At 27.8% G+C, this 24908-nt stretch overlaps 6 protein-coding genes across 9 annotated transcripts in view; 3 read left to right on the top strand and 3 right to left on the bottom strand.

The window, feature by feature from the left end:
* Positions 1-107: 107 nt before the first annotated feature.
* LOC122628411 (ragulator complex protein LAMTOR3-A) lies at positions 108-947 on the top strand. Its single transcript, XM_043810685.1, has 3 exons — positions 108-267; positions 415-642; positions 722-947. The coding sequence occupies exons 1-3, from the start codon at positions 259-261 to the stop codon at positions 857-859; spliced, it is 375 nt and encodes a 124-aa protein (XP_043666620.1). The 5' UTR covers positions 108-258; the 3' UTR covers positions 860-947.
* LOC122628410 (glyoxylate reductase/hydroxypyruvate reductase-like) lies at positions 740-3780 on the bottom strand. Its single transcript, XM_043810682.1, has 6 exons — positions 3576-3780; positions 3352-3479; positions 2527-2716; positions 2069-2232; positions 1648-1938; positions 740-1558 (listed from the first exon to the last, which is right to left on the bottom strand). Exons 1-6 carry the CDS (start codon positions 3644-3646, stop codon positions 1443-1445), a joined length of 960 nt encoding a protein of 319 aa, XP_043666617.1. The 5' UTR covers positions 3647-3780; the 3' UTR covers positions 740-1442.
* A 3216-nt stretch (positions 3781-6996) lies between these two features.
* On the bottom strand, positions 6997-23679 carry LOC122628432 (speckle-type POZ protein B-like). 2 transcript variants are annotated; one of them, XM_043810735.1, is made up of 6 exons: positions 23095-23679; positions 8979-9168; positions 8571-8869; positions 8298-8504; positions 7679-7826; positions 6997-7612 (listed from the first exon to the last, which is right to left on the bottom strand). In XM_043810735.1, the coding sequence occupies exons 1-6, from the start codon at positions 23263-23265 to the stop codon at positions 7344-7346; spliced, it is 1284 nt and encodes a 427-aa protein (XP_043666670.1). In that variant the 5' UTR covers positions 23266-23679; the 3' UTR covers positions 6997-7343. The 2 variants fall into 2 exon arrangements, with proteins under 2 accessions (XP_043666670.1, XP_043666671.1); XM_043810736.1 differs by lacking the exon at positions 23095-23679 and adding an exon at positions 10588-11005.
* LOC122628434 (tudor and KH domain-containing protein homolog) lies at positions 12705-19956 on the top strand. Of its 3 annotated transcripts, none has more exons than XM_043810737.1 (7): positions 12705-12837; positions 13392-13502; positions 14075-14477; positions 14584-14748; positions 14835-14995; positions 15090-15310; positions 19699-19956. In XM_043810737.1, the coding sequence occupies exons 2-7, from the start codon at positions 13410-13412 to the stop codon at positions 19874-19876; spliced, it is 1221 nt and encodes a 406-aa protein (XP_043666672.1). In that variant the 5' UTR covers positions 12705-12837; positions 13392-13409; the 3' UTR covers positions 19877-19956. The 3 variants fall into 3 exon arrangements, with proteins under 3 accessions (XP_043666672.1, XP_043666673.1, XP_043666674.1); XM_043810738.1 differs by lacking the exon at positions 19699-19956 and adding an exon at positions 16192-17407; XM_043810739.1 differs by lacking the exon at positions 19699-19956 and adding an exon at positions 15438-15459.
* Positions 16372-24908, bottom strand: part of LOC122628426 — a 31832-nt gene continuing 23295 nt past the window's right edge. The window contains exon 9 of the transcript XR_006327044.1: positions 16372-16695. The gene's annotated coding sequence lies outside the window, so the exon portion shown is untranslated. The remainder of the gene's footprint in view (positions 16696-24908) is intronic.
* LOC122628437 lies at positions 23121-23985 on the top strand. The gene is made up of 2 exons (XM_043810743.1): positions 23121-23254; positions 23677-23985. The coding sequence occupies exons 1-2, from the start codon at positions 23243-23245 to the stop codon at positions 23983-23985; spliced, it is 321 nt and encodes a 106-aa protein (XP_043666678.1). The 5' UTR covers positions 23121-23242.

Here is a 24908-nt window from a genome sequence, read left to right as displayed (position 1 = left end):
ATTTATGTCATCGTCAATTTCAAATTTTATTGTCATAAAAGATGGATGCTAGCGACTTTAGCACACCTATCGACAAAGAGAGGCATAACTGAAACCTCCCTAAATTGATACAAAGAAAATATCAATTTCCTTCGTACGCGCGTAAAACAAGTTCTACAGCTGATAAAATGTCAACGTTATCACAATAAATAAATATTGTTTTTATCTAAGGTTTTTAAATCAATAAATTGTGAATAGCAAATACAAATACGAAATATAATGACAGCAGTAAGTTTAAATATTATTTTTTACATTGATTTCTAAAAATGAGAAGTTTATAGCCTATTCAATTTTCCCAGGTTATGTTGTTGCATGTTTGAAAAATAACATATCTGTTACTTGTTAATTATCTACTTAATTTTAAACAAATTTCAGGAACATAAAAAATTTTTAAATGGTCTTTTAAATAGCATAGAAGGCCTACATAGTATACTAATCACAGATCGGGATGGTGTACCGGTTGTTTCTGTAGCAGATGAAAAAGCACCAGAGCTTGCTATGAGAGCAAGTTTTCTTTCTACATTTGGAATGGCTACAGATCAAGCAAGTAAATTAGGACTTGGAAAAAATAAAATAGTTATTTGTATGTACAGCAGTTATCAGGTATTCAAATATATTAATCTTATTAAATATATATATAACATTTTTTTGTGTTTCTTTCTTACATTTATTTACGTTACAGGTTGTGCAATTGAATAAATTACCATTGGTTATAAGCTTTATTGCTAGTCATAATTGTAATACAGGTCATATTTTATCCTTAGAGAATAAAATTGAACCAATTTTGAGTAACTTAAAAAGTGCAGTGGTAGAAGCCTGATGGTTACCTGTAGTTCACTATGGGTGATAAATAATAAATATTCTTCGAAGCACTTGTGTGTATCTCTCGAAGGATAATTGATATGTTATTAGGCATTGTTATGTACAGTACCTATATTATTCTACATTTGTTTATCGATATTGTTTCATGAATGATTAGTTTTTCTCTCTTTTTATAAGATTGTATTCGTTAAATGTATTATTTTTGATGAGATAATTTAATAAGGAAGTACATAATTTACAGCATACGCATGCATATTTCTATTGAAAGATCTTGTAATAACATATTCAGAAATAACATGCTTTATAAAACAATTCACTATAAAATATGTCATTATATTTGTTTAATGTCAAACTATATTAGTTTATTAAACGACGTATAATACATATGGGATAAAATGTAAATAACATCAAATATATATATATAGACTTATTCATATAACATCATAAAATTATTAAAAATTAATGACTTTTTTGCTATGTAATATATATTGGCACCTTAAATTCATATAAAAATCATCAAAGTAAATGCTTGTTAAATAGTTTTATCCATCCTTTGTAACTTGTAATAAATCCATTAATACTTATAATTCATAAACTAAAGGTTTGCCATCTAATCCGTTGAGAATATTTTGGGCTGCAATTATAGACATATCGTTGCGAGTTTTTGTAGTGGCGCTACCTAAGTGTGGTATAATTACTACAAAAAAAAAAGCATATTTATATATAAAACTATAGTAATAAATATGTTAATATTAATATAAAATTTCTTATATATTATATATTCACCAGCATTGGGAAGTTTAAGTAATTCATGATCTTTTGGTAATGGTTCAGGATCTGTAACATCTAAACCCGCAGCAAAAATTGTATGATTTTTCAATGCTTTTACCAATGCATCCGTATCTACAACTTTTCCACGTCCGACATTGACAAACACGGAATTTTTTTTCATTTTACCGAAAGTAGTATCGTTAAATAAACCAAGAGTTTCATTGGTCAATGGAGTAGCAACAATAACGAAATCACTTTGTGCAAGAAGTTCATCTAAAGATACAAACTTAGCACCTAAATCCTTTCCTAATATTGGATAAATTGTAAAAAAGAAAAAAAAATGAAGTTATAATAAAAGAATCTGTTATTTGTACAAAAAAAAAAAAAAGAAAAAAAAGAAAAAAAATATCTTTATATTTTCATCACAAATACAGACCCGCTTTTTTTTCCGAATGACCAGTATATAAAAAAGTTCCTACTCCAAATGGCACCAAACGTACAAGTACAGCTTGACCAATACTTCCTAATCCAACTATTCCTACCGTAGAATTACGTAAATCCTGTCCAAGTAACCAGTTAAACGTAGTTTTCACATTTCCTCTAGAATACAATTATAAATAATGATATATATTCATCTCATGTTCATATGTCTAAAGTATTATAAATTGTTGCAAAAAAATGTAGATTAGATATAAAAAAAAAATAGAATAAGAAAAAAAGAATTAAAACATATGTATATATATATATATATATATATATATATATATATATATATATATATACACATATACATGTAATTTTTGTTAAATTGAAATTTGTTTTATGTCAAATATGCATATTTCTCTCTCAATTATTATTATTATATTTAAATTAATATATTGCTTGAGACATTACTCTTCTAATTTTAAACGTCCCTCGTGACTTCGTCGAGCTGCACATAAAGTCAACATGACTGCAATTTCTGCAACTGCGGCTGACAAAACCTGAGGTGTATGACCGACCTTAATACCACGTCGTTTAATTTCGGGAACGTCCAAATGATCATAGCCAGCCGAGATAGTAGATATGACTTTTAAATTAGGTCCTATGCAATGAAAAACAATTTGAAGTAATATACAATTAATACATTGATTTCCAAAAATTTCAAATATCATCTAAAATATTAAACATATTTATATATTAAACACAGTTCATAGACTTTTATTAAATTGAGATATTTGAAAATTTAATTAAAAAAAAAAAAAAAAAAAAAAATAAAATAAAAAAAAAGATCTTCACACACGTACGTATGAAAATTGCCTATTTTCAGGGGAACAAAGAAAAATATTAGTTCAAACACTCAACTGTCAGATGACTCTTAAAGTATGAATTAAACATTCGTTCAATTCGATTTAATTTCTGAAAGAATGTAAACATTTTACATGATGAAAGAAAAACATGATTCTCGAGCACAAATAACTTCTACGTAAGTTATTATGCAATATCCGTCAATTTTTCGAAAGATAAAAACTTATCGATGAATAAACGCAATCGCATTCTAATCAGAGATAAACTTATTTTTTCTTTTTAACACAAATTCAAGGAATCTATATGTTATCAAGGATATATAATCAATACTAAGAATTTATCACGGTTTTAATTATGTCCATATCTCTAATTATAATGATATTAATTATAATAACATTTTATTATGAAATTTTTGTTTGTTTGTTTGTTTACCTGCGATATTTAAAAATTCGGTATTTACATTGTGATGACCAGTAATCAAAACAGCGTCATACCCGGGAAGAGTTTGTAAGACATCTTCTCGTGAACTTTTTTCATTTTGAATGATCGTAACGTCACATCTAAATTTGACAATATTTCGATAATTATATCATATATTATAATATTATATTTTCAATATATCGTATTAAATTAATAGTAATAAAAAATTCGCTTACTTAGTTTGTAAAAGATCGACTCCAAGAGATGGTACGTCGCTGCTTGTAAGTAAAACACGAGGCCTTACCATATTTGATTTCCAAACGTGTTTTAAAACTAAACTTGTTTCGCGTTGGTAATCACGTAGAGACTAACGTGTAGTACAGCTCGAACGTGTTATATAACTAAGATCGATTGGATTATTCACGCAAGCGCAAATCATACAGAAAGATAAAAGTTTCAGTTACTTGTGTATTAAATGTGTTTACAAGAAATACAATAATTATTATACGTTCTAGTTATTATTATTATCGCAGATAAAAATAAAACAAATGGAAATGAGTATGTTTACATATTATAAAGAGATTTTAAGGAAAGTGATTCTATATAAACACGTACGTGCGCGACATACACACACACACACAATTTAATTTTTTTTTTTTTTTTTTTTCATAACAGGAGATTGTGGCTACTTTGACCGATAATAAAACTTTTATTTTTATTTCTTTATCTTTCTTTTTCAAAGAAAAATAACATGTCCTTACTCATTATTTATTAAAATGATATTTTCTTATTATTAATAAACTTTTATGACCAAATGTTTCTTTTTATTAAATTTTGATAATATTAAATAGCTGTTAATAACTATGCGATTATATTATTAAAAGTTTTAAAAATAGATACTACATCAGATATTATAAATTAGTAATAAGCTTCTGTAATCAAAGAAATTTCAACAATTCGATAACATTTGACTGCACAATTTAATAGTCTGATAAAGTTTTACATATCTTCATTAGTATTTTAAACAAATATATGCATCTATCTAATCAAGTTTTATTTTAATTCATAGAATTTTGTTTTATGTGACATTATTTACGTTCAATTATATTTAAGAATATACCATGACGTTTATATCGTTATTTAAAAATTTTATATTCCTATTTTCATATTCTTATCAAATAATATAATGGAATAAATAAGAAGAACAAAAAGGAAAAAAAGAAAAAGAAAAAGAATTGTTGCTAGGAAAAAGTGAGAACTAGGAAGAATTATTACGAACAATATTAATTCCGTTTCATTACGAATCGTTTTATCTCGAGATAAATATGATTGATATACCAATTTTAATAAATAATATATCTCGAAAAAATTTAATTTCTAAAAAAGCTATTAGCTCGATATTAATTGCTATGTAATGTATATCGTATGACAAAATTTTTTTTTTATACACACATACCGAAAATATAATAACGTTTATCACGTGAAATATAATAAGTTGTTAATTTTGAAGATTCATGAGTCAATATGACCTATTCCTTTCTATTATTTTAAAATCAAAGCGATATCAATCAATAAAGTAAAATCTAAGTTCCGGAATAATATGTACTTCGTGAGAATTTATGTCTCGACGTTAACCACAAACGTTCGAAGACTGTCTAACTGATAGCTCAACCATTCAACACCGGAAACTTTAGTCACCATTATTAAGGACGACCGATCGTGCTTTCGCGGTTCTGCAAATTACGTCGGGATCCACGATTGGATTTAATCGCGTCCGTGAACACCCCATAAAGGCGAGTGTACGCCCACATTTGCACGAGCGTTCTACCTATCATAACGGCATGGAAGAAAGAACTTTTTTTTTTTTACATATAATACGGAAAGATTCTAAATTCTCATATAAAAATCTAAACTCTCTCGACGATGAATGAACGGATCTAATTTAAAATAAAAAAAAAAGAAGAAGAAGAAATATATAGAGAATAAAAATTCTTCCGGAAAGAATCAGAAATCATAATAATAGAACTCGTGCAAGCATGGAAACAAAGAAATTAATAAAAGTTTGTGTTATATAAATTTTGGTTAAATATAAATATTAATAACGTACACTACAGTACTTATATCTTAATAAATGTTAAATAATCAAACAAATCGTTTATTAATATGACTTAGTGAAGAAAGTAGCAATGTTTACTTTTTGAAATTCAGGTTGATATGTAGTATATGTAAACGTCTATATATCAAAATGTAACATAAAATGAAATATGATTAATTACGATTATTGAATATAAGATTATTGATTGGAGTATCGTTATAAAGCGAAGGAAGTATCCATGTAGCGAAAGTAATATTGAATAATTAAAAAAGGTTATTACGTGGTATTTATTAAAGATTATACTGTTTTATTCTCACGAATATCTTTTAAATACGACGTTGATATATCGATGCGAACGATAAAAGTTAGAAATATGTTAAACTTAGGAATATGTTAATTACCTGTGAATAACAAGCACGATATAAATTCAACGTCGAACTAATATCCGTAGAACAACTAATGTATTTATTGTCCATCTCGCATCGCGCATGCGCAATAGTACATATTACGTTTTATTGTTTCTTTTTCTTTTTTATTTATTTATAAATATCGTTTATTTGCATTTAACAATTAACATGTGCATTTTAATAGAAAATATTGTTTGATCGTACACAAACGCGCTATATATATGTGTATGTGTATAAATTGTAATATATATATTATATATACATATATATACAATGTAAAGATATTGATCCATATGAGATAGTGACCATTCCAAAAAAGAATGAGATATATAGAATAGTATAAGTATATAAATTAAGAAGACATAAATGAAAATAAAATTCATACCTGTTTTGATTGAAGAAGGTGATTTAACGATAAAAGATTTTCATTTCAAAATAAATCTGAAACTCGAATAAATTTTCAAGATGATAATTTAGAACATCCTAATCATATATGCATAATTATGAGAATTATAGAAGGCATAAATTCAGTTGATGTTATAATAGAAACTATAATAGAAAATATAATAGCAAAGCAGATACTTATTGAGATATATAAAATGTATATATTTCAAGAAGCTTGTAAACGAACAATTGGAATGAGTATAGAAAATATATAAGTACAACTAAAAATGTGCACAAATAAATAATTAAAAATAAACTTCTTTTCTTGGAAGAAAATCTTCTTGTGAAACTGAACTATACTCTAGATGCAGAAACATTATGATATAGTAAAATTATAATAAATATATAAAAGTTCAACATAAAGTTATATGTTGTTTAAAGGAAATAGAAATTTACATTTTATTTATGTAGATAAAAAAGAATTTATGGAGGTATATGTACCAGCAATGTGAAATTTTAGTTGATTTTTTATTTAGTTGATTGGTTCTAAAATTCTAGATTTCGATCAATTATAGATATGATAGATTATTTTAATAATTTTGAAACACACTTTGATAAACGTAAACTCTAAATATAATTAAGGATTAATTATTATGCTGTAAAAGTAACTGTCATAATCATATATGGAATTTATAAGAGTTTATATTTTACATAACAAATAAGGAGACAATTATTTATTACATAGTAGCAACAAAATACAAACATAATAGATATTGATACACCCTTTTGTATTTACTTTTTAGATTATAAAACTGTAATTGTAATTATCTACAAATTATTTACAAAATCTTTTGGTCTTAGAGCACAAACATACAAGTAAACAATTTTGTTTTATACTTTTTTTTTAATAACTTGTTATTCTCTAAATATATAAATATGTAAATATTTTGAAGTTCATTATATGAACATAATGAAATGAGACAAAATAAATTTTAATATTTTTCAAATGCTTTATAAAACTTAAAATAAATGATATAATCATCTTATAATAAAATGTCATATTATAATAAAATCACATTATCGCTAAATATCCATTGAAATAAAATAACGAACTAAATTTAATTACTCAGTTCACTATCATCTATGTTACTAGATCTAGAACTTCCCATTCCAGCTTCGCAAACTTCATTAAATAATTCAGGATTCATTTGTTCCATCATTTTCCAAGCAAGACTTTTGTTAAGTACTGTTAAATTTTCTTCGCAATAAGCTAAGCTAGCTTTTTTCAATATTTCACAACCAAATTCATCTGCTACTAACAATCGATTGGCTATATTATATGGAGTAATTGTTTCTATTAAATTTCTTTCGCAAAGTTCTTTCAAACCTAGAAAAAATACGATATATCGGAATTTATGATGTGTTCATATTTAACCTTTGTTATCATGAATACCTTGTAAACAAAAACGTTCTGCCAAAGATAATAATTGAGGTGCAAGATTATCCAAATTATCAACATGATCACTGTAAATATATCGTAAAAGTTCATCCGTTGTGTCCTTAGAAATGTCTAATAATTCCAACGAGTATAGAAATTGACCCTATTAGTGAGAAGTGAAATAATGTATTTAAGTAAAAAGGAAGAAGAGAGTTTTATTTTTGAATTAATAATGTTAATTACTCACCTGTCAAAAAGTATATACATTTTTTCATTTTAATTACGATTAAATAAGTCTTACTTAATATAGATAATAAAAAAAAAAAAAATAATAAAAAATAAATAAACCAATAATTTTAAGTAAAATATATTTTAATACAAATTATTGAGAATAATATAGCAAGAAGATTAAAAAATAAGCAAGAATATAAATGTGGTAATCCTTTTATATAAATGTTTTATAATACTGTTCCATCAATTATAAACAAAATAAACGAAATAAACAAAATAAAAGAAAATACAGATACAAAGAAAAATAGGGAATTAAAACATGCAAATATTTTGAGCATCTTTGTTAAGTTTTTAATTACTAAAGATTTTTAGTGATAGGCATTGAGTAGCGTCGAAGGCGTACTTCTTTATATCCTTTTTGTTCCTCGTCTTTTTCCAATTCAAGCTCAGTTTTTATTGGAGAGACGGATATAGGAGATAACATTTCTGCTAGAACATTGCTACGAGCAGTTATTATGCTACTATGTACCGGTATTTCTATACCAGCCAATCCTCCACAAATTAGTTTAGTATCAGCTGTACGTGGATGTTTCAATAATCTATCCATATCCTAGAAAACATTGGCAAGTTAGTGAGACTTAGAAAAGTACAATAAAATTTGAAGGATATATTATACCTGTGACAAACTATGTTTTTCACTTTCACATTGTATTATTTGTATTTTTACCATCAAGTCGACCTCGCCATTCTTCTTCAGGTGTCTGTCAACGATGGACAAATCTTTATACCCAAGTGAAATAATATCGCTATTTGATTTTAATTCCAATACAGTTCTACTAACATGGCAATATTCCCAATGTTTAACATTGGCATTGAATACACCAAATTGAAAACGTATTTTTGCTTGCTCAGCCTCCTCCACGATGCAATTCAATATATTCAAACACAATACTACTGGGTTTGTGATTCTCTTGCCTATTAGCCAGGAAACATATGTCTGCATTTTTAACAATTATTTACCTTCCAGATAAAAACGTTCAAAAGTGCATAGAAAATTAATTCTAATATTCTTCTGATCTCTCACCCTCAGGTCCTTTCCAAAATCTAATAGATAAATTCCATGAACTGTGAATACCATTTACGTTCAATTCGAAAGACGGACTATCGATCGAGCTCCTTTTCGAAATAGTTTTCTTATAATTTGCGATAGACCAGGTATATTTGAAAATGATATCTGAAACTGTCGGTACCAAAAGCTCCATATTCCAATCGATCTATATAATAGAAAGGAAATAAAATAAAAATCGTTAGAACGTAGGTCGAACGTTAATTCGTACGTACATTCGTACGAATTAAATTTAAACTTCACGCTTGTAGCCGCGCGCGGTTTCGCGCGAAATATCAACAAATTCAAATTTTCTATTCGTTCTGAAAGATGAAATCGGATCATTTTCGTTAGCTTTCTCGATCGAAACGATCTCGTTTCGTCAAGAATGGAATTTGATATAGTTTGTTGACATAATAGAAGCCCACTTTTGGATGCAGACAACCACGCGAATGCGAGTATTTAATCAATCGACCGTGCAAGTAGCTCGTTGGCATCGCGTGTTCAAATAGACCTAATCAAGCTCAATACAATTTTCCAACATTACACACGACATTACACACAATGTTGTACGCGATCTGTTTGAGAAACACGTATATTCCCACGTATCCAAATGCTATGTGTTATATATAAGTAAGTATGGCTCTCTTTCTCTCTCTCTCTCTCTCTCACTCTCTCTGTCTCTCTCTCTCTCTCTCGTTGGCAACGATTTTTGAGTTGAAATTACGGCGATAGTTTACGATCTGTGATATAGTTGCCAAAAACCTGCATCGCTTTACCACTTTCCTTTGCTATTTCCGTTTGAGCTTGTTTTCAGCTTGTTTTGTTTGCTCGATACCAACATATCTCGAATCACAATAGAATAGAATATAATAGATTTTATATTAGAAATAATTAGATATACGTCGATGAAAAATAATCAATAATATTATCTTTGACATTTGACTTTTATGCAATTTTAATCCTTTACAAATAACTAACCAATTTAAAAGAAGGAAATTAATAAAGTATATATAAAAATCGTTTGTTGGAATTTTGACATTTTTTTCAAGCTTGCTCTATAATATTTCTCGGTATAGAACAATAATATAAATTATAACCTATCAATAAATAACTCGTACACACTGTTGTTCCAATCCGATTTCTAAAATTATTGTAGGAAAGAAAACGTTATCACTTCTAATTCTGTTCGTAAAACATGTTGAGAATATAGGGTACCAAGAGTGAATAACTCTTAATTGGATTAATTAACGGAATAGTTACAACGAATGACGCTTAATTGAAAGTAGACGATCCAAAAACCCCACTAAAAGCGGATACCTCGTAATTACGTGCCGCAATGAGTCGTTAAAAGAATTTCTTCGTTACAGTCGGACTTAACAAAGAACGATCATTTCGAAACTGATTAGTTTGTACAAGAAATACGAAAGTTTCTTGATTATTGTCAATTGAATTTTCAATAAATTTTCTGTATTAGATGCCAATTCATAATGTTTAATAATAATAATAATAATAATAATAATAATAATAATAATGCTATTGCTTCTTTATTTTTTAAACGAACAACAATAATAAAATCTACACTCACGTTTAAGATATACACTTCAAGTTTCTGTAAATTTCTACGGAGAAATATTCACTCGGAAATAGTATTCTATATAAAGAAAAATGCAATTTCTGGCGTAAGTAAAATCGTCGACTTTTTGTCGACAAAAAGTTGTTATCGTACAATTTGCAAAACACTCGTTGTACTATTAATACCTATTAAAACTAGTTATCTCTCGAAAGAAGACGAAACGATATTCGTACAATGCGAGTACTGCAAACCGACTGAGAGTTTGGATCATCGTCGTGAGGATTATGCGTTTCTACGTCCACTTAAAATTGTTACACATGCAGATACGTTGTGTGTGACCGTTTATAAATGGAACTAACTTCGTAAAAGTACTTTATTCTCATTCGGAACAAAGAAAACTTTTTTAGTACATTTTTTTTTCTTTTTTTATCATTTGATTTTATTGAATATGGTATAATCTAATATCATATAAAAAGAAGAAATAAAAATAGAATAAAAAAAAGTTTCTGTCTATCTTTTTGAATATTTTAATTCTGTCATGTTATTATAATAATAATAAAACAAGTGCATTTCACTTAACCGTTAAGAATGACGTTTATTTTAGATTTTGACGACATATTTTCTCTCTGTCTTTATTTCTTTCTGTCAGCACGTTCTAACACGCGAGTTTTTATTAGACGTTAACAAGATTTTGATTGTATTAGAAAATTCGAATTTACGAGTATTTCTGACTTGTCAATTTCACCGTAGAAAAAAATCTAGGGGCTTTGCAATCGATAAAAAATTTAGGGTGTATTTCTTGCGATTTATATTCGTTCTAATACAATTTTCTTATACCTGCTATTAGAAAAATCAATAGAAAATATCATATTCGATTGTAAGACGAGTACAAGTTTTTTATTTGAATATTTATTAATTGAAATTAGAACAATGGCGAGATGAATGTTATATATATTGGGAAATATTAAACGATTCAACTAGTGACAGTATAATCTTCGAAAAATCGGATAAAACTGAACGAAATTAATTCGTTCATATTTTGAATACGATTGAATCAAATTAAAATAATAACTCATTACATTTGCCTAACCTTAATCGACCAATCACAAACTTTCCATCTGAAGTTTCCCCATTCTTCTGATTGGTTAACTGTATAGGTAGCTAGGATATACATAGTAACAAGGCTCGAACCTTGGAGTTTTTCGATGTTTGGCTTGAAAAAGCAATATATATAGCAATAAGATTCACGAACGTCAACATTAATAACAACGTATGACAAAACACGTTCGAAAATCATGACATCATAATTATGTCATCCAATAATTATCGTTACAATTTAACATTTAAAATTGAGAGAAAACAGATATATGAGGTAAAGTAATAGCTTGGAATATGGCGGGAAAAAAAGATGATTTTAACTTATATATTTGGATACCAATAATCTGTATAAATTCTAAATAAGAAAATTGATTCATTGACCTCTATAATTTCTTGGAAAATTCTGTCGATGTTAAAATAGACGAGAAGAAGCTTTTTTATTTGTTTCCTTTCGCGTAAATGTATATCAATCTAATATAAAAGAATTTTTGACTTTTTATTTAAGTTCAGTATTTAATTTCGTTGTTTATAATCTTTTACATAGACTTTTACATTATCGGAATAAAAAATTTTCTTTATTAATAATTGAAAACGAAATAATCTAAAGTTTGTCTAGAATATCTAAAATTAATATTCGTCTTAGAATACCATAAATAGATTCGTCCAGAATTTTTTTTCTTCTATGCAAAATGATAGCCATCATTCCAAAGGTGTGCAATATGATTGGTTACTTCTTTGATTTATGACTACCACTCGTTTTAGAACACCATGACTCTATTCGCTAGAATTGTTTCGCTTCTATTCAAATTCTAACATCATAGGAATCGTACTATATTATTGGCTACTTTATCGATTTATGACTACGTGAATGTAAACAAATAATATTTTTTTTTCAAGCTTTTCGTAAATTTTATTTATTCTTATCACAATGTTTGAATTTTTTCTTTCTTCGTTGATAAAATCATGTTTTTATAATTTATATTATTTTATTTTTCTTAAAATCAATCATGATTATCGGAAGTTTTATTAACTTGACTTTACTAGTACTTAATTAAAGTCACAGGTAGCTTGCAGTATATAAGCGCGAGTATTGAGTAGGGCGTTCTCTTATTCGGTTCTACGAATTGTCGCGGACCGAAGAGATCATCTTTGGGAACAGGATTAGTACGTATATAGATTTATACCATTTATAATAGAAAAACTTTCTCTTGTTGTACAATCATAATATTTATATATATTGTAATATCTTTCGAGTAAATGTTTTCGTTTACTGCCTTCGAATGTTATATTCTATAGTATTGTTTTCGTTAAATTTTATTCCCGATTGTAATATATTTTCGTTCAATAATATTATATTCTTTTTTGGTCTTCTTTGTATTTACGTTTCCGAATTCTTTGTATTACGCCTCCGAATATCATATTCTATAATATTGATTTTGTTAAATTTTATTCCCAATTGTAATATATTTTCGTTCAATAATATTATATTCTCTTTTGTTCTTCTTTGTTTTACGTTTATAATATAAAACGGAGCTTTATCTATACGCGTTTGTGTGCGTATACATTTTTCTTTTGTATATATCGCCTTTTTTGACTTTTTTATTTTGCCTTTATTTTAGTTTAATTTTTTATTTTTTTAAATCATTTTTATTTATAAATCATTATTTTTTTATATAATTAATATGCGATTTTTAATAAAAAATATTGTTTGATTATAGATTCAAAAGTGATTCAAAATGAACATAATACCAAAGCAGTACTTTTTAGCATCTCTAGTTGGTATTTCTTTTACAAGTTTGAGTCTCGCTTTAGTATACTGTTGGTATAAGGTAAAATAATGATTATAAGAGAATATATAAGATGTATCTGAATAAACAAGAAATATTTTGGATGTGGCTTTAGCACATCAAAACAATAAAAAAAGTTTCTATAAATATATGTCCCGTTTGACTTTGTTTTCGACTTATATTTAATTTTCAACAAACTATTTACTTATTTTCATAAATGTCCGAAATGACCTCTTTGTATCTAAATACAATTCTACAGACTTCTTATTAATGTCGATCTTATTCTTTCTATGATCTAGATTCTTTCTATATGTCCAGATGTTATTTAGATTTTCTGGAAACTATTCAATTTTTTTTATCAAGTTTTTTATTTATCTAATAAAAGAATTATGGCAATACAAAAAATTTACTATAATTATGAAATTTATTATATAAAAAAGCCAAATACAGAACATATGTTTATATAAAATGTTTATATAAAATGTTTGTATTATTTAAATGTACTGAAATCGCTATTAAAATATTTTCCATTTATTCTGAGACAGCCTATATATTGTAATATATATCTATATATATTTATATTTATCATAATGTAATGATATTGATTTTCTTAGCATGATGGTAAAACAAAAAACCATGTACATAATGCTCGGCCTAAGTTAAAAAGAGAAATAAAGATAAAAAGAAAGTACATACCTACTCTAATTGGAAAAGCTGGTTTAATAATAAAAGATATTCAGAATAAATCTGAAACCAGGATAAATTTCCAAGATGATGATTTAGAATATTCCGATCGTACATGCACAATTGTAGGAACTAAAGAAGGCATAGATTTAGCTGAAGCTATGATAGAAAATATAATAGCAGATTATGCACTTATTGAGACATATGAAATGTATGTACCTGTAGAAGAATGTAATAAAATAATTGGACTGTCTGAAAGTGACGAAGATAGTGTATATATAAATACACAAACATACGCAAATATTATTGTGGATAAAACGTTGTGTCCAACAGGTAATATGCTATCATTAAATAATATTTTTTAATGCTTTTTTTTTTTATAGAAAATTCATCTTTCAATGAATGTATACATTTATTAATCTAAAGAATTATTTTGCAGATAATAAGCAAAAACTAATAATAAACGGTACTACTAATCAAATTGCAGATGCAATACATTATATCGAATCAAAAGTTCTAGAACAGAGATTTAAAGAAAAGGAAATATCTTCCTATAAAAACATGTATCATGGTATAAATACACAATTAGCAATGTTTTCATTTGGTAAAATCATAATAAATATATAAAGGTTTAACAAAAAGTTTGGTATTATTTACATTAAATTGTAAATTTACATTTCATCTTTGTAGATGAAGTGGAAAGTATAAACGTATATGTAACAGAAATCAAAAATGTCCAAACTATCTGTATTCGATTGATCTCTGAAAATGAATCTTTACTTAAATTACATGCTGATATGGCGGATTACTATAAAAAACTTGAAAATCGTCAACAGCACAGATTGAAAATTGTAAGTATTAGTTCTGATTAAGAATTGCGTTCTGTTACACAAAGAAATGTCACAGATGTACTTGGAATTTATAAGAATTTGTTTTACGTAACAGATAAATAGGGGAGATATAGTAGCAGCAAAATGCAAAGATGATGGATGTTGGTACAGAGCTGAAGTATTAAAAGTATACTATTCATATGCATGTGTTCACTATATAGATTTTGGATATGAAAGAACAATACACCAGAAGAATATACTGTCTCTTTATTCCAAGTTCAGTGATCTCAAAGCACAAGCCATTGAATGTGAACTAACTTTTGTTGAAGTAACTGGGTAAGTAATTTTATATTTATTTTCATAGAACTAATCTATTCAAATCGTTGACACGATCACTATAAATATATTATGGAAGTTCAGCTGTGAGGTCTTTAGAAATGTTTAATTATATCATTGATTATAGATATTGACTGTATAAAGTGAAAGGTAAGATAATGTATTTAAGTAAAAAAAAGAAAGGAGAGTTTTTTTTTTAAATTAATAATGTTAATTACTCACCTATTAAAAAAATATATGCATTTTCTCATTTTAATTACAATTACATAAATCAAGTTAATATAAGAAAAAGAAAAAAAAAAAATTAAAATATATTTCAATGCAGATTATTGAAAATAATATAGCATGAAGATTAAAAAATAAACAAGAATATAAATATAGTGATCTTTCAATAATACTGTTCTATCATAAACAAAGTAAATTAAAATAAAATAAAAAATACAGATTAAACGATAAATAAAGAATGAAGACGTGCATATTTCGAGCGTATATTCATTCTATTTTTAATCATTAAAAATTTTTAGTGATGGATATAGAGTAGGGCCTGGATATAGATGGATATACAGAAGGTGTCTATTCTGTTTTTTATTTCTTCTTAATTTAAATTCGATTTTTATCGGAGAAACGTATATAGAAGATATTTCTGTTAGAACATTGTTACAAGCAGTTATTATGCTACTATGTATTGATATTTTTTGCTAGCTAATCCTTCACAAAATAATTTAGCATCAGATATACGTGAATGTTTCAATAATTTAGATAAAGGACATTGGCGAATTAGAACGACTTATAAGAATAGAATGCAAATTAAAATGCTTTTCACTTTCATATTGTATTATCTGTATTTTTACTATCAGGTCAATCTCATCATTCTTTTTCAGATGTCTGTCAATGATGGACAAATTTTTATACTCAAATGAAATAATATCACAATTTGATTCCAATATCGTTCTATTAACGTGACAATATTTCACATATCGACATTGAATACAAGTTGAAGACGTATTTTTGTTTGTACAACTTTCCTCATGATGGGTAGGTCAACATATTCAAGCACAATATTACTTGGTTTGTGACTCTTTTACCTATTAGCTAGCAAACATAAGTCTGCATTTTTAACAATTATTTATCTTCCACATAAATACTTTCAAAAGTGCATAGAAAATTAATTCTAATATTCTTCTGATCTCTCACCCTCCGAACCTTTCCAAAATCTAATAGATAAATTCCATGAACTGTGAATACCATTTACGTTCAATTCGAAAGACGGACTATCGATCGAGTTCCTTTTCGAAATAGTTTTCTTATAATTTGCGATAGACCAGGTATATTTAAAAATAATATCTGAAACTGTTTGGTACCAAAAGCTTCATATTCCAATCGATCTATATAATAAAAAGGAAATAAAATAAAAATCGTTAGAACGTAGATCGAACGTACGTACATGTACGAATTAAATTTAAATTTCACGCTTGTAGGTGCGCGTGATCTCGCGCGAAATGTCAAGAAATTCAAATTTTCTATTCGTTCAGAAAGATGAAATCGGATCATTTTCGTTAGTTTTCTCGATCGAAACGATCTCGTTTCGTCAAGATGAAATTTGATATAGTGAATTGACATTGTTAAGTAGAAGCCCACTTTCGGAAACGGATGAGAATTTAATCAATCGATCGTATGAGTAGTTGGCATCGCGTGTCCACATACAGCTAATCAAGCTCGGTACTACTTCGTCACGATACACGCGACCTGTAGAGAAACACGTATTATTCCTACTTGCAGGAATACTGTATAATATATATAAGTTTGTACGATTCTCCCTCTCTCTCTCTCTCTCTCTCTCTTTCTCTCTCTCTCTTTCTCTCTTTGGCAACTATTTCAGAGTTAAAATTACGGTGCTGGGTATACAATCTTTGATGTAGCCTTGTGAATTGCGGCACTGAGTCTTTAAATTACCTCACTGCCAAAAATCTCCATTGCTTTGCTTAGCCTCCCTTGCTATTTCCGTTTCGGATTGTTTTGAGCTTGTTTTATGAACTTTCTTCTTAAATCTCGATTCACAATGGAATGATTTTATAATAGTGATTTCATATAAATCGACAAAAAATAATTAATAAAATTTACTTAACGGATAACATCGAGATAAAACTTAAGGACTCGTATTCTATATATAATTCTCCGTACCTTTACAATTATTTTGATTAGTAAATAATTTAAAAAACGAAACAAGAAATGATAAAATATATTCGAGAAATATCGATTGTTGAAACTTTGATATTTTTTTTTTTTTTTTTCAAACTTGCTTTATTATCCTATTCTTCCTTAAAAGATAATATAAAGTAAATTCAATTAACTGATAATTGACTTGTGCATATTATCGTTATAATTTTTTGTATTATCAAACTGTTCCAAGACTCCGTTCATAAAACATGTTAAGAATATTATGTACCAAGAATGAATAACTCTAATTGGATTAATTAACGGAATAGTTACGTCGAATAACGCTTAATTGAACCGTAATGATCCGAAACCCTCACTGAAAGGGGATACCTAGTAATTATTTGTCGCAATGAGCCGGTAAAATATTTCTTCGACAAATAGTGTAAACTTAACAATGAACGATCATTTGGAAAATAATTCATTCTTATAAGTATGAAGTACGAACGTTTTCTGATAAATTAATATTATCGATTGCATTTTGTACAAATTTGTTTTGTTGCATGTCAGTTCATATCTCTAATATTTAATCTAATATTAATTCATCATCGTTATATAATAATAATAAAAATAATTTTATTACTTTTTTTTTTTTTGTTATAACTAAAAAATATCACAATCCACGCTCACATCAAGGCATGTATTTCAAATTTCTATAAATTCGTACGGAAATATATTTATTCGAGAATAGTATTTTGTATGAAGAAAAATGTAACAATTGATATAAGAAAACTTTTTGACAAAATAATTGTAATCGCACAATTTGAAAACACTTGCTGCATTATTAATGTCTATTAAAATTAATAATCTCTCGAATGATGAGAACGACATTCGTACGATGCGAGTACTGCAAAGCGACTGAGAATTTGTTCCATCGTTTTAGTCTTAACTTTCGTCTAGGTCTACTTAAAATAATTATACATGCAGTATATACATAGATATATCGGGTGTACATTTATAAATGTAACTAATCTCGTAAAAACGACTTATTAACAAAGGAAACTTAAAAATTTACATTTTTCGATCATTTGATTTCATTGAGTATGCTATAATCTGATATTATTATATAAAAACAAAAAAAGATTTCTTCTATTTTCTTGTTTCTTTTAATTTTGTCATGTTGTACATATAAAAATAATAAAAGACATTGTGTGAAAATGAATGTTCATAAAGTAGATAAAATTGTAGACGTCATAAAAGACGTATGTCGCATTGTCTAACACATTCTAATTTCACTAATAATAACTTTTAATGTACTTTTGCGTTTCACAAGGCAATTTAATCTGCTTAATTACATTACGAAAACTATTTTAATGTAGGAAGTAATAGCGTTATCGATCTTTATATATATCGCGTTTCGAAGCAATCCTACTGAAATTATTTTTTACATTTTTTTTATAACATCATCATAAATATTACATTGTAATTTAAACAAAGAAGAAGCAAAGGAAACGTAGCTTCTATTTTTATAATTATTCCTATTTTATTTCGTATATTTTGAATCATTACTTTTCATCTTATTATGTATAACGTATACACACACAGTTCGACTTGTCTGATTCAAGTGTATTCTCTTTAATCGGTAAGAACGACGTCTATTTTAGATTTCGACCACGCATTCTCTATCTCTCTCTCTCTCTCTCTCTCTCAGGCACGTTCTAACACGTGAGCTTTAATTGGACGTTAACAAGATTTCGGTCGGATTAGAGAATTTGAATTTACGCTTTCTACCTTGTCGAATTCACCCCGCAAGAAGTCATTGAGTACGCTAGTGGTTTTGCAATTGTCGAAAAGTTTGACGTGGATTTCGTGCTATTGATATCCGTTCTAATGCAATTTTCTCATGTCGTATTAGACGAACGAATAGATATCACGTTTGATTTAAGACGAATAATATATTCTTTATTTGAATATCTATTTGTGAAATTAAATTAAAAGAAACTTCGACGTTAGAACAGTACACTCGACATACATTTCATTTCTACAAAATTTTTTAATCTAACAGATATCATATTAAAGTTAATTGATCAAAGTTACGTAAAAATTTTAGATTTAATTTATCTGTCTCTCTCTCTCTCTGTCTCTCTCTCTCTCTCTCTCTCTCTCTCTCTCTCTCTCTCTCTCTCTCCACACACACACATATATATTTCTTTTTTGTATGTTGTTTAATTTAGCGATAACAGTTATGAGAAGAAAAGAGTTGAAAAATTAAAAAATTCTATTATGAAGCCTAAGATGGAATTTCGTGCAGTTATTCGGGGTTATACAAGAAGAGCCACATCTATGGGAAAATTATATCCTGTAAATTCACCACGTCCATTGATCGACCTCTTTAATGATGAGGTAAAGTGATTACGCGCACGCGCGCCCACACATGCATACATACACTTAAAAAAAAAAAAAAAGAAGAAAAGATGACAACGTTTAAATTTTTTTTTAGAACATTTTAATAAATGATATATTGATCAAGAGAAGATACGCAAATCTATGTGATTATACAGATTTAACAGTATACCTAATTCCATCGGAGCTTTTTTCGGATGTGAGTATTTATACTTGAAATGTTATATTTTATTAAATATCTAACTTGTTCTATATTAGTTTGTATAATTATATTTGCATTCATACAGAAATGGGCTATAAAACCGTATGGCAGAGGTACACAGTTTAATGAATTTGATCTATCTAAGGAAATATATGTTCATTCTGACGATGAAGAACACGAACAGAGATCTTATAAACCGAAATTATATGATCGTGGGCCCAAATATGCAATTAATAATGATGAAAATGGGGGTTGGTATAGTGTACAAAATAGCGAAGACGAATATTATGATAATAAATATTGGTATTATCAAAACGGTTTGGAAGAAGAATACTACAAAATTGGAAGTTGGAATAGCGATCAGGAGTCGTCGGACTCGGGAGAGGAAAACGATGCAAATTGTATAGAGTATGACAGACATTCGAAGAGCATAGAAGATTTATGGAAACAATATTGGGAGGGGAAAGAAGAAAAATGGAACAAAGGAGAAATGTTGGAACACAGAAGATTACAAAACATGACAGAAGAAGAAATAGAAGAAGAAATTAATCAAAAAGGAAAAAAAGCGTTGGAAGGACCAGCGGAATTAGAGGAAAAACGACTATTTGGATCGATATATAACGGTAGATTCGATCGCGTTAGTAGCTCAGACAAACTATTCTTTCCAGGAAGTCGTTTTATCAAAGATGGTAATACATTAATATTTGATAATAGATCAATGAGTGAACGAATATTGGAGAAACAACGACAAAAACTAATAAAACGAGAAAAAAGGAAATTAGAACGACAAAGGCAAAGGCAAGAGAAAAAACAGAAAGAAAATGAAAGTTCCGATAACAAAAATGATAAAGAAAATGAATGTAATAAAAAAGAAAGTTCTGACGATAAGAACGATCTCAAAAGCAAATGCGATATTAACGAAAGTTCCAATAATATAAACAATGATAAAAATATAAATTCCGATAATAAAAACGATCAAGAAAATGAATATGATGCAAATAATAAAAGTGCCGACACTAAAAACGATGATAAAATCGTTTCTGATCAAACTGAGATTTCCAATCATAACAACGATCAAAAAAAAGAACACGATAAAGATGCAAGTGCCGATCATAACAACTATCACAAAAATACAAATGATATTTCCGATCATAAAAATAATCGCGGAAAACAATGCAGTACAAAAATCAAAAATCTGGAATTAAATAATTTGTCTCATCTAATTCCTGCTGGATTTGAGAGTGACATATCCGATGAATTCGATGGTTTTGAATTAGGATAGATATGTCTATTATAAACCTAAAATTTTCATAATGAAAATAGAAATGAAAGGTAACAATACAAATATTGATGTATTCGTTTCCATCGGTCTTGTATATAATGGCTATAACATTAATATCTATAATATATTATAGGTAGTAAATGTAACAACATATTATATGTAAGATATTTTCTTACATATTCTTCATCCTACAGTTTTTACATTTACCAAGTTTTACATTTAATACTTTTTTACCAACATTGTCTATGACAACAATGTGTTGTAACAAAAGTGTTAAATACTAAGGCATACAAAATACAAGATAATTTATTTACCGCACAGAATTATTGAAGAATCTCGATTAACTTAATTTAATTTCTATTAACATTATAGACATCAGTTCGTATAACATAAGTGAGATATATATGTATATATAAAAAAAAAGACAATGAAAATTGACGACAGTGTATAATCTTTGAAAAGATTTATATATCTGTAATTCATAGTCATCAATAATTGTAAACAAAAAATAAGTGTTAGACATGTTCTTTTTTTTTTATATATCTTATCTATTAAAAATACTTCTTGTTAAATATTTTCACTTTTAGGTAAAAGTATTTGTTTTCTTTTATTTACATACTTACGTATAAACAGTAAAGAGTTCTGCGTAAAAGCGACACATACATAAGCATTCTTTTAAATTTATAATCATTTACTTCTTTCATCATACATTTTTACTTTAATCAATATTTTATATAATAATATCAGTATTATGTCATAATTAATATTTTATGTCATAATTAATATTTTATGTCATAATTAATATTTTATGTCATTTCATGTCATAATTAATATTTCATGTCATAATTAATATTTTATGTCATAATTAATATTTTATGTCATAATTAATATTTTACGTCAATTATTATTTTATGCCAATCAATATTTTATATCACCAAGATGTTCTGTTTTTCTGGTTTTTTTATATATATATTTTTATATTTTTTTTTTAAATATCTTTCAATTTTTATATTATAAATTTTTTTCTTGTGTGCGTGTTTTATTTACGTTTATGTAATTATGTTTTTATATAATCAACTTCTCTTGGCGATATATTTTTTAATTATTATGTTTGCAATATTTTTGCGCTTGTACGTTCAAGAAAGTGTGTAATGTTTAACAGAGAAGTGAGATAAGAAGTATCACAAAAAAAAAGAAAAAGATGAGAAAATATACGTGTGATCATTGTGATGATATACTAAAATAAGTGTTTATTAATCCCTTTCACTTTTCACTCCATTACGATTCTTTTGATAGACATGACGAGCGTGTCTAGAAGATAGAGTTTTTCGGGATTTCTTGTGCGGAAGTAAAAGTTGGCCGTACGACCGCAAAATAATATTATAGATAGCACGGAGGTGTTCAAAAGAAATAAGCGGTACCTAATCGAAAGTCAAACTAAAAAGAGGAAATAGAGAATATTAGTCGTTCGTTTCTCTTCGACTATTTATCCTTCGACAACGAGATACAATACGTATAATTCTTATCTAGAAGGAATAAAGAATGAATAAATAACTAAAAAGGAAATAAATAAATCAAAAATAAATTAAAAAGTCAACAAACAAATTAAAAAAAAAAAGTAGCAATATATATTTTGCAGACTTTTAATGATTAAGTCTTATTTACTCTAGCGAAAACGTACGACTAACATAACTTACAATAGGATAAACACGTTACAAGAACTCTACGAAGAGAAATAATTACCTCTTCTTTGAAAGATACGATGCTTGGTACAACTCGGTGGTCGGGTAAAACGAGAAAGCTGCGGCCAAGCGGATCTGTATAAAACGTCGCTGACGGTGACTCTCTCCTCAGTTCATCTAACATCCGAATTGAGTTCGACGATACTACAATGAATAATTTGGTAAACCTCATTACTATTTTTCTTAAGAAAATAATTCTGATAGATCTGAAGTATCTGCATATTCGACAAGTTCTTCAAAAGATTTCATTCATTCAAAATTAATCGAATTAGAGAATATCACAGAGGGTTGACCAAGAATGTTTCTAAGTGATTTAACGATATCAATTACTTTTTTTTTTTTCGCGCAAATTGTAGAACTACATTCCGAGGAATTTTTGTACGGTCTAAAAATCAAAAAGTTTGGCCTATAAAAAGCTCTTGGAAAGGATATAATCGATATAATAATCGATTTTTGAAGTCTTCTTTCACCCTACTTAGAAATCGTCTTTTGATTTTTATCGAATTGATTTTTAGAATCACCTAATGCAAAAGAAGGCCTCTATCTCGTAAATTGATAACTCAATTATTTCTGTTACACACAGGGTGTCCTATTATTATTGATGTTGTACGGTGTATGTGATGTATTAGCTGGTAGGCGTTACATTGCCATCCCTGTTGACGGTATAGACGTGTTAGAATTGAATCCGATATCACTATCGGCTCCAAGAATTGCTCGTCAAGCAGATCCAGCTTACGTACCTATAGCCGTGCCAAATCTTCATCACGAGGAGTTGGAGAATTCACGAGCGGAGAGATCCATCGGTCAAATTCTGGATTATGTGGATTATGGCGGACATACCGGATCTAACGGTGCATTTGGCTGGTACGCCGATTATCCAGCTCATCGTTGATATCCATATATATCACGAATATGAATGGATCCCATCGAATTCCAAGAATTATGTTACGAGCCATATATCTTCACAGTGTTGAGACTACCTTAATTGTTCTATAATCGTGACAACCATAATCGACGTTCGACCGACTTTCTAATATCGGATTATGTCTAATTTATTTGAATTCTTTTTTATAATTTTCATTTCACTTCGTGCATTCTAATTTGAAAAATAAAATCTATGATAAATATATATGTACGTATGTATCACGAGATTATACATAATTTGATATTATCCAACGTTATGTTAATAAATAATGGATCAATAAGATCTAACGATCTGTTCTCTTTTTTCTTTTTTTCTTCCTATTGCTTTTACTTCTAATATATATAGTTAATAATAGAGATGTTATAAGGAAAACAATTATATTCCATCCTTACACGCGATAACGTGAACGGATTAGTTAATTATTCAGCACAAACTTTCTCACGAGGAAGATATATAACTGAGGTATTCAAATTCCGTTTCCCAAACCGTCTGGAAAACTTTGGCGAACGTTACGTTAAACCCTATCGCGAAACTATTCGAGCTCTGTATAAAACTTTTCAACGGTGTTCCCTAGGATTCTAGCGAACCTTTATTCAAAGTTTCTCCAACGAATCTGCGATTTAAGCGCCTTTCGATTTCAGGATTCAAGAGGACTAACGTAACTTTTTATCCATTTACGAGACGAAATAGTTTATTCGTAAATTTACGCGAATTTATCCATCCGTGAGATTTTTCATAAAGCTAGTTACAAAAAAGAAAAGAAAAGAAAAAGAAAAAAGAAATCGATATTTCCAAGGAACTCTTTTAAATATTCATTTTCTATTGAGTAATAATAGTTTTATTTTTCTGATACATCATCATCGTCATCGTCATCATCATCATACTTATCG

Source organism: Vespula pensylvanica, chromosome 4 (assembly GCF_014466175.1).
Source record: "Vespula pensylvanica isolate Volc-1 chromosome 4, ASM1446617v1, whole genome shotgun sequence".
Lineage (NCBI taxonomy): Eukaryota > Metazoa > Arthropoda > Insecta > Hymenoptera > Vespidae > Vespula > Vespula pensylvanica.
The sequence above is the reverse complement of the archived record's forward strand: the minus strand, read 5'-3'. Positions and strand labels throughout refer to the sequence as shown.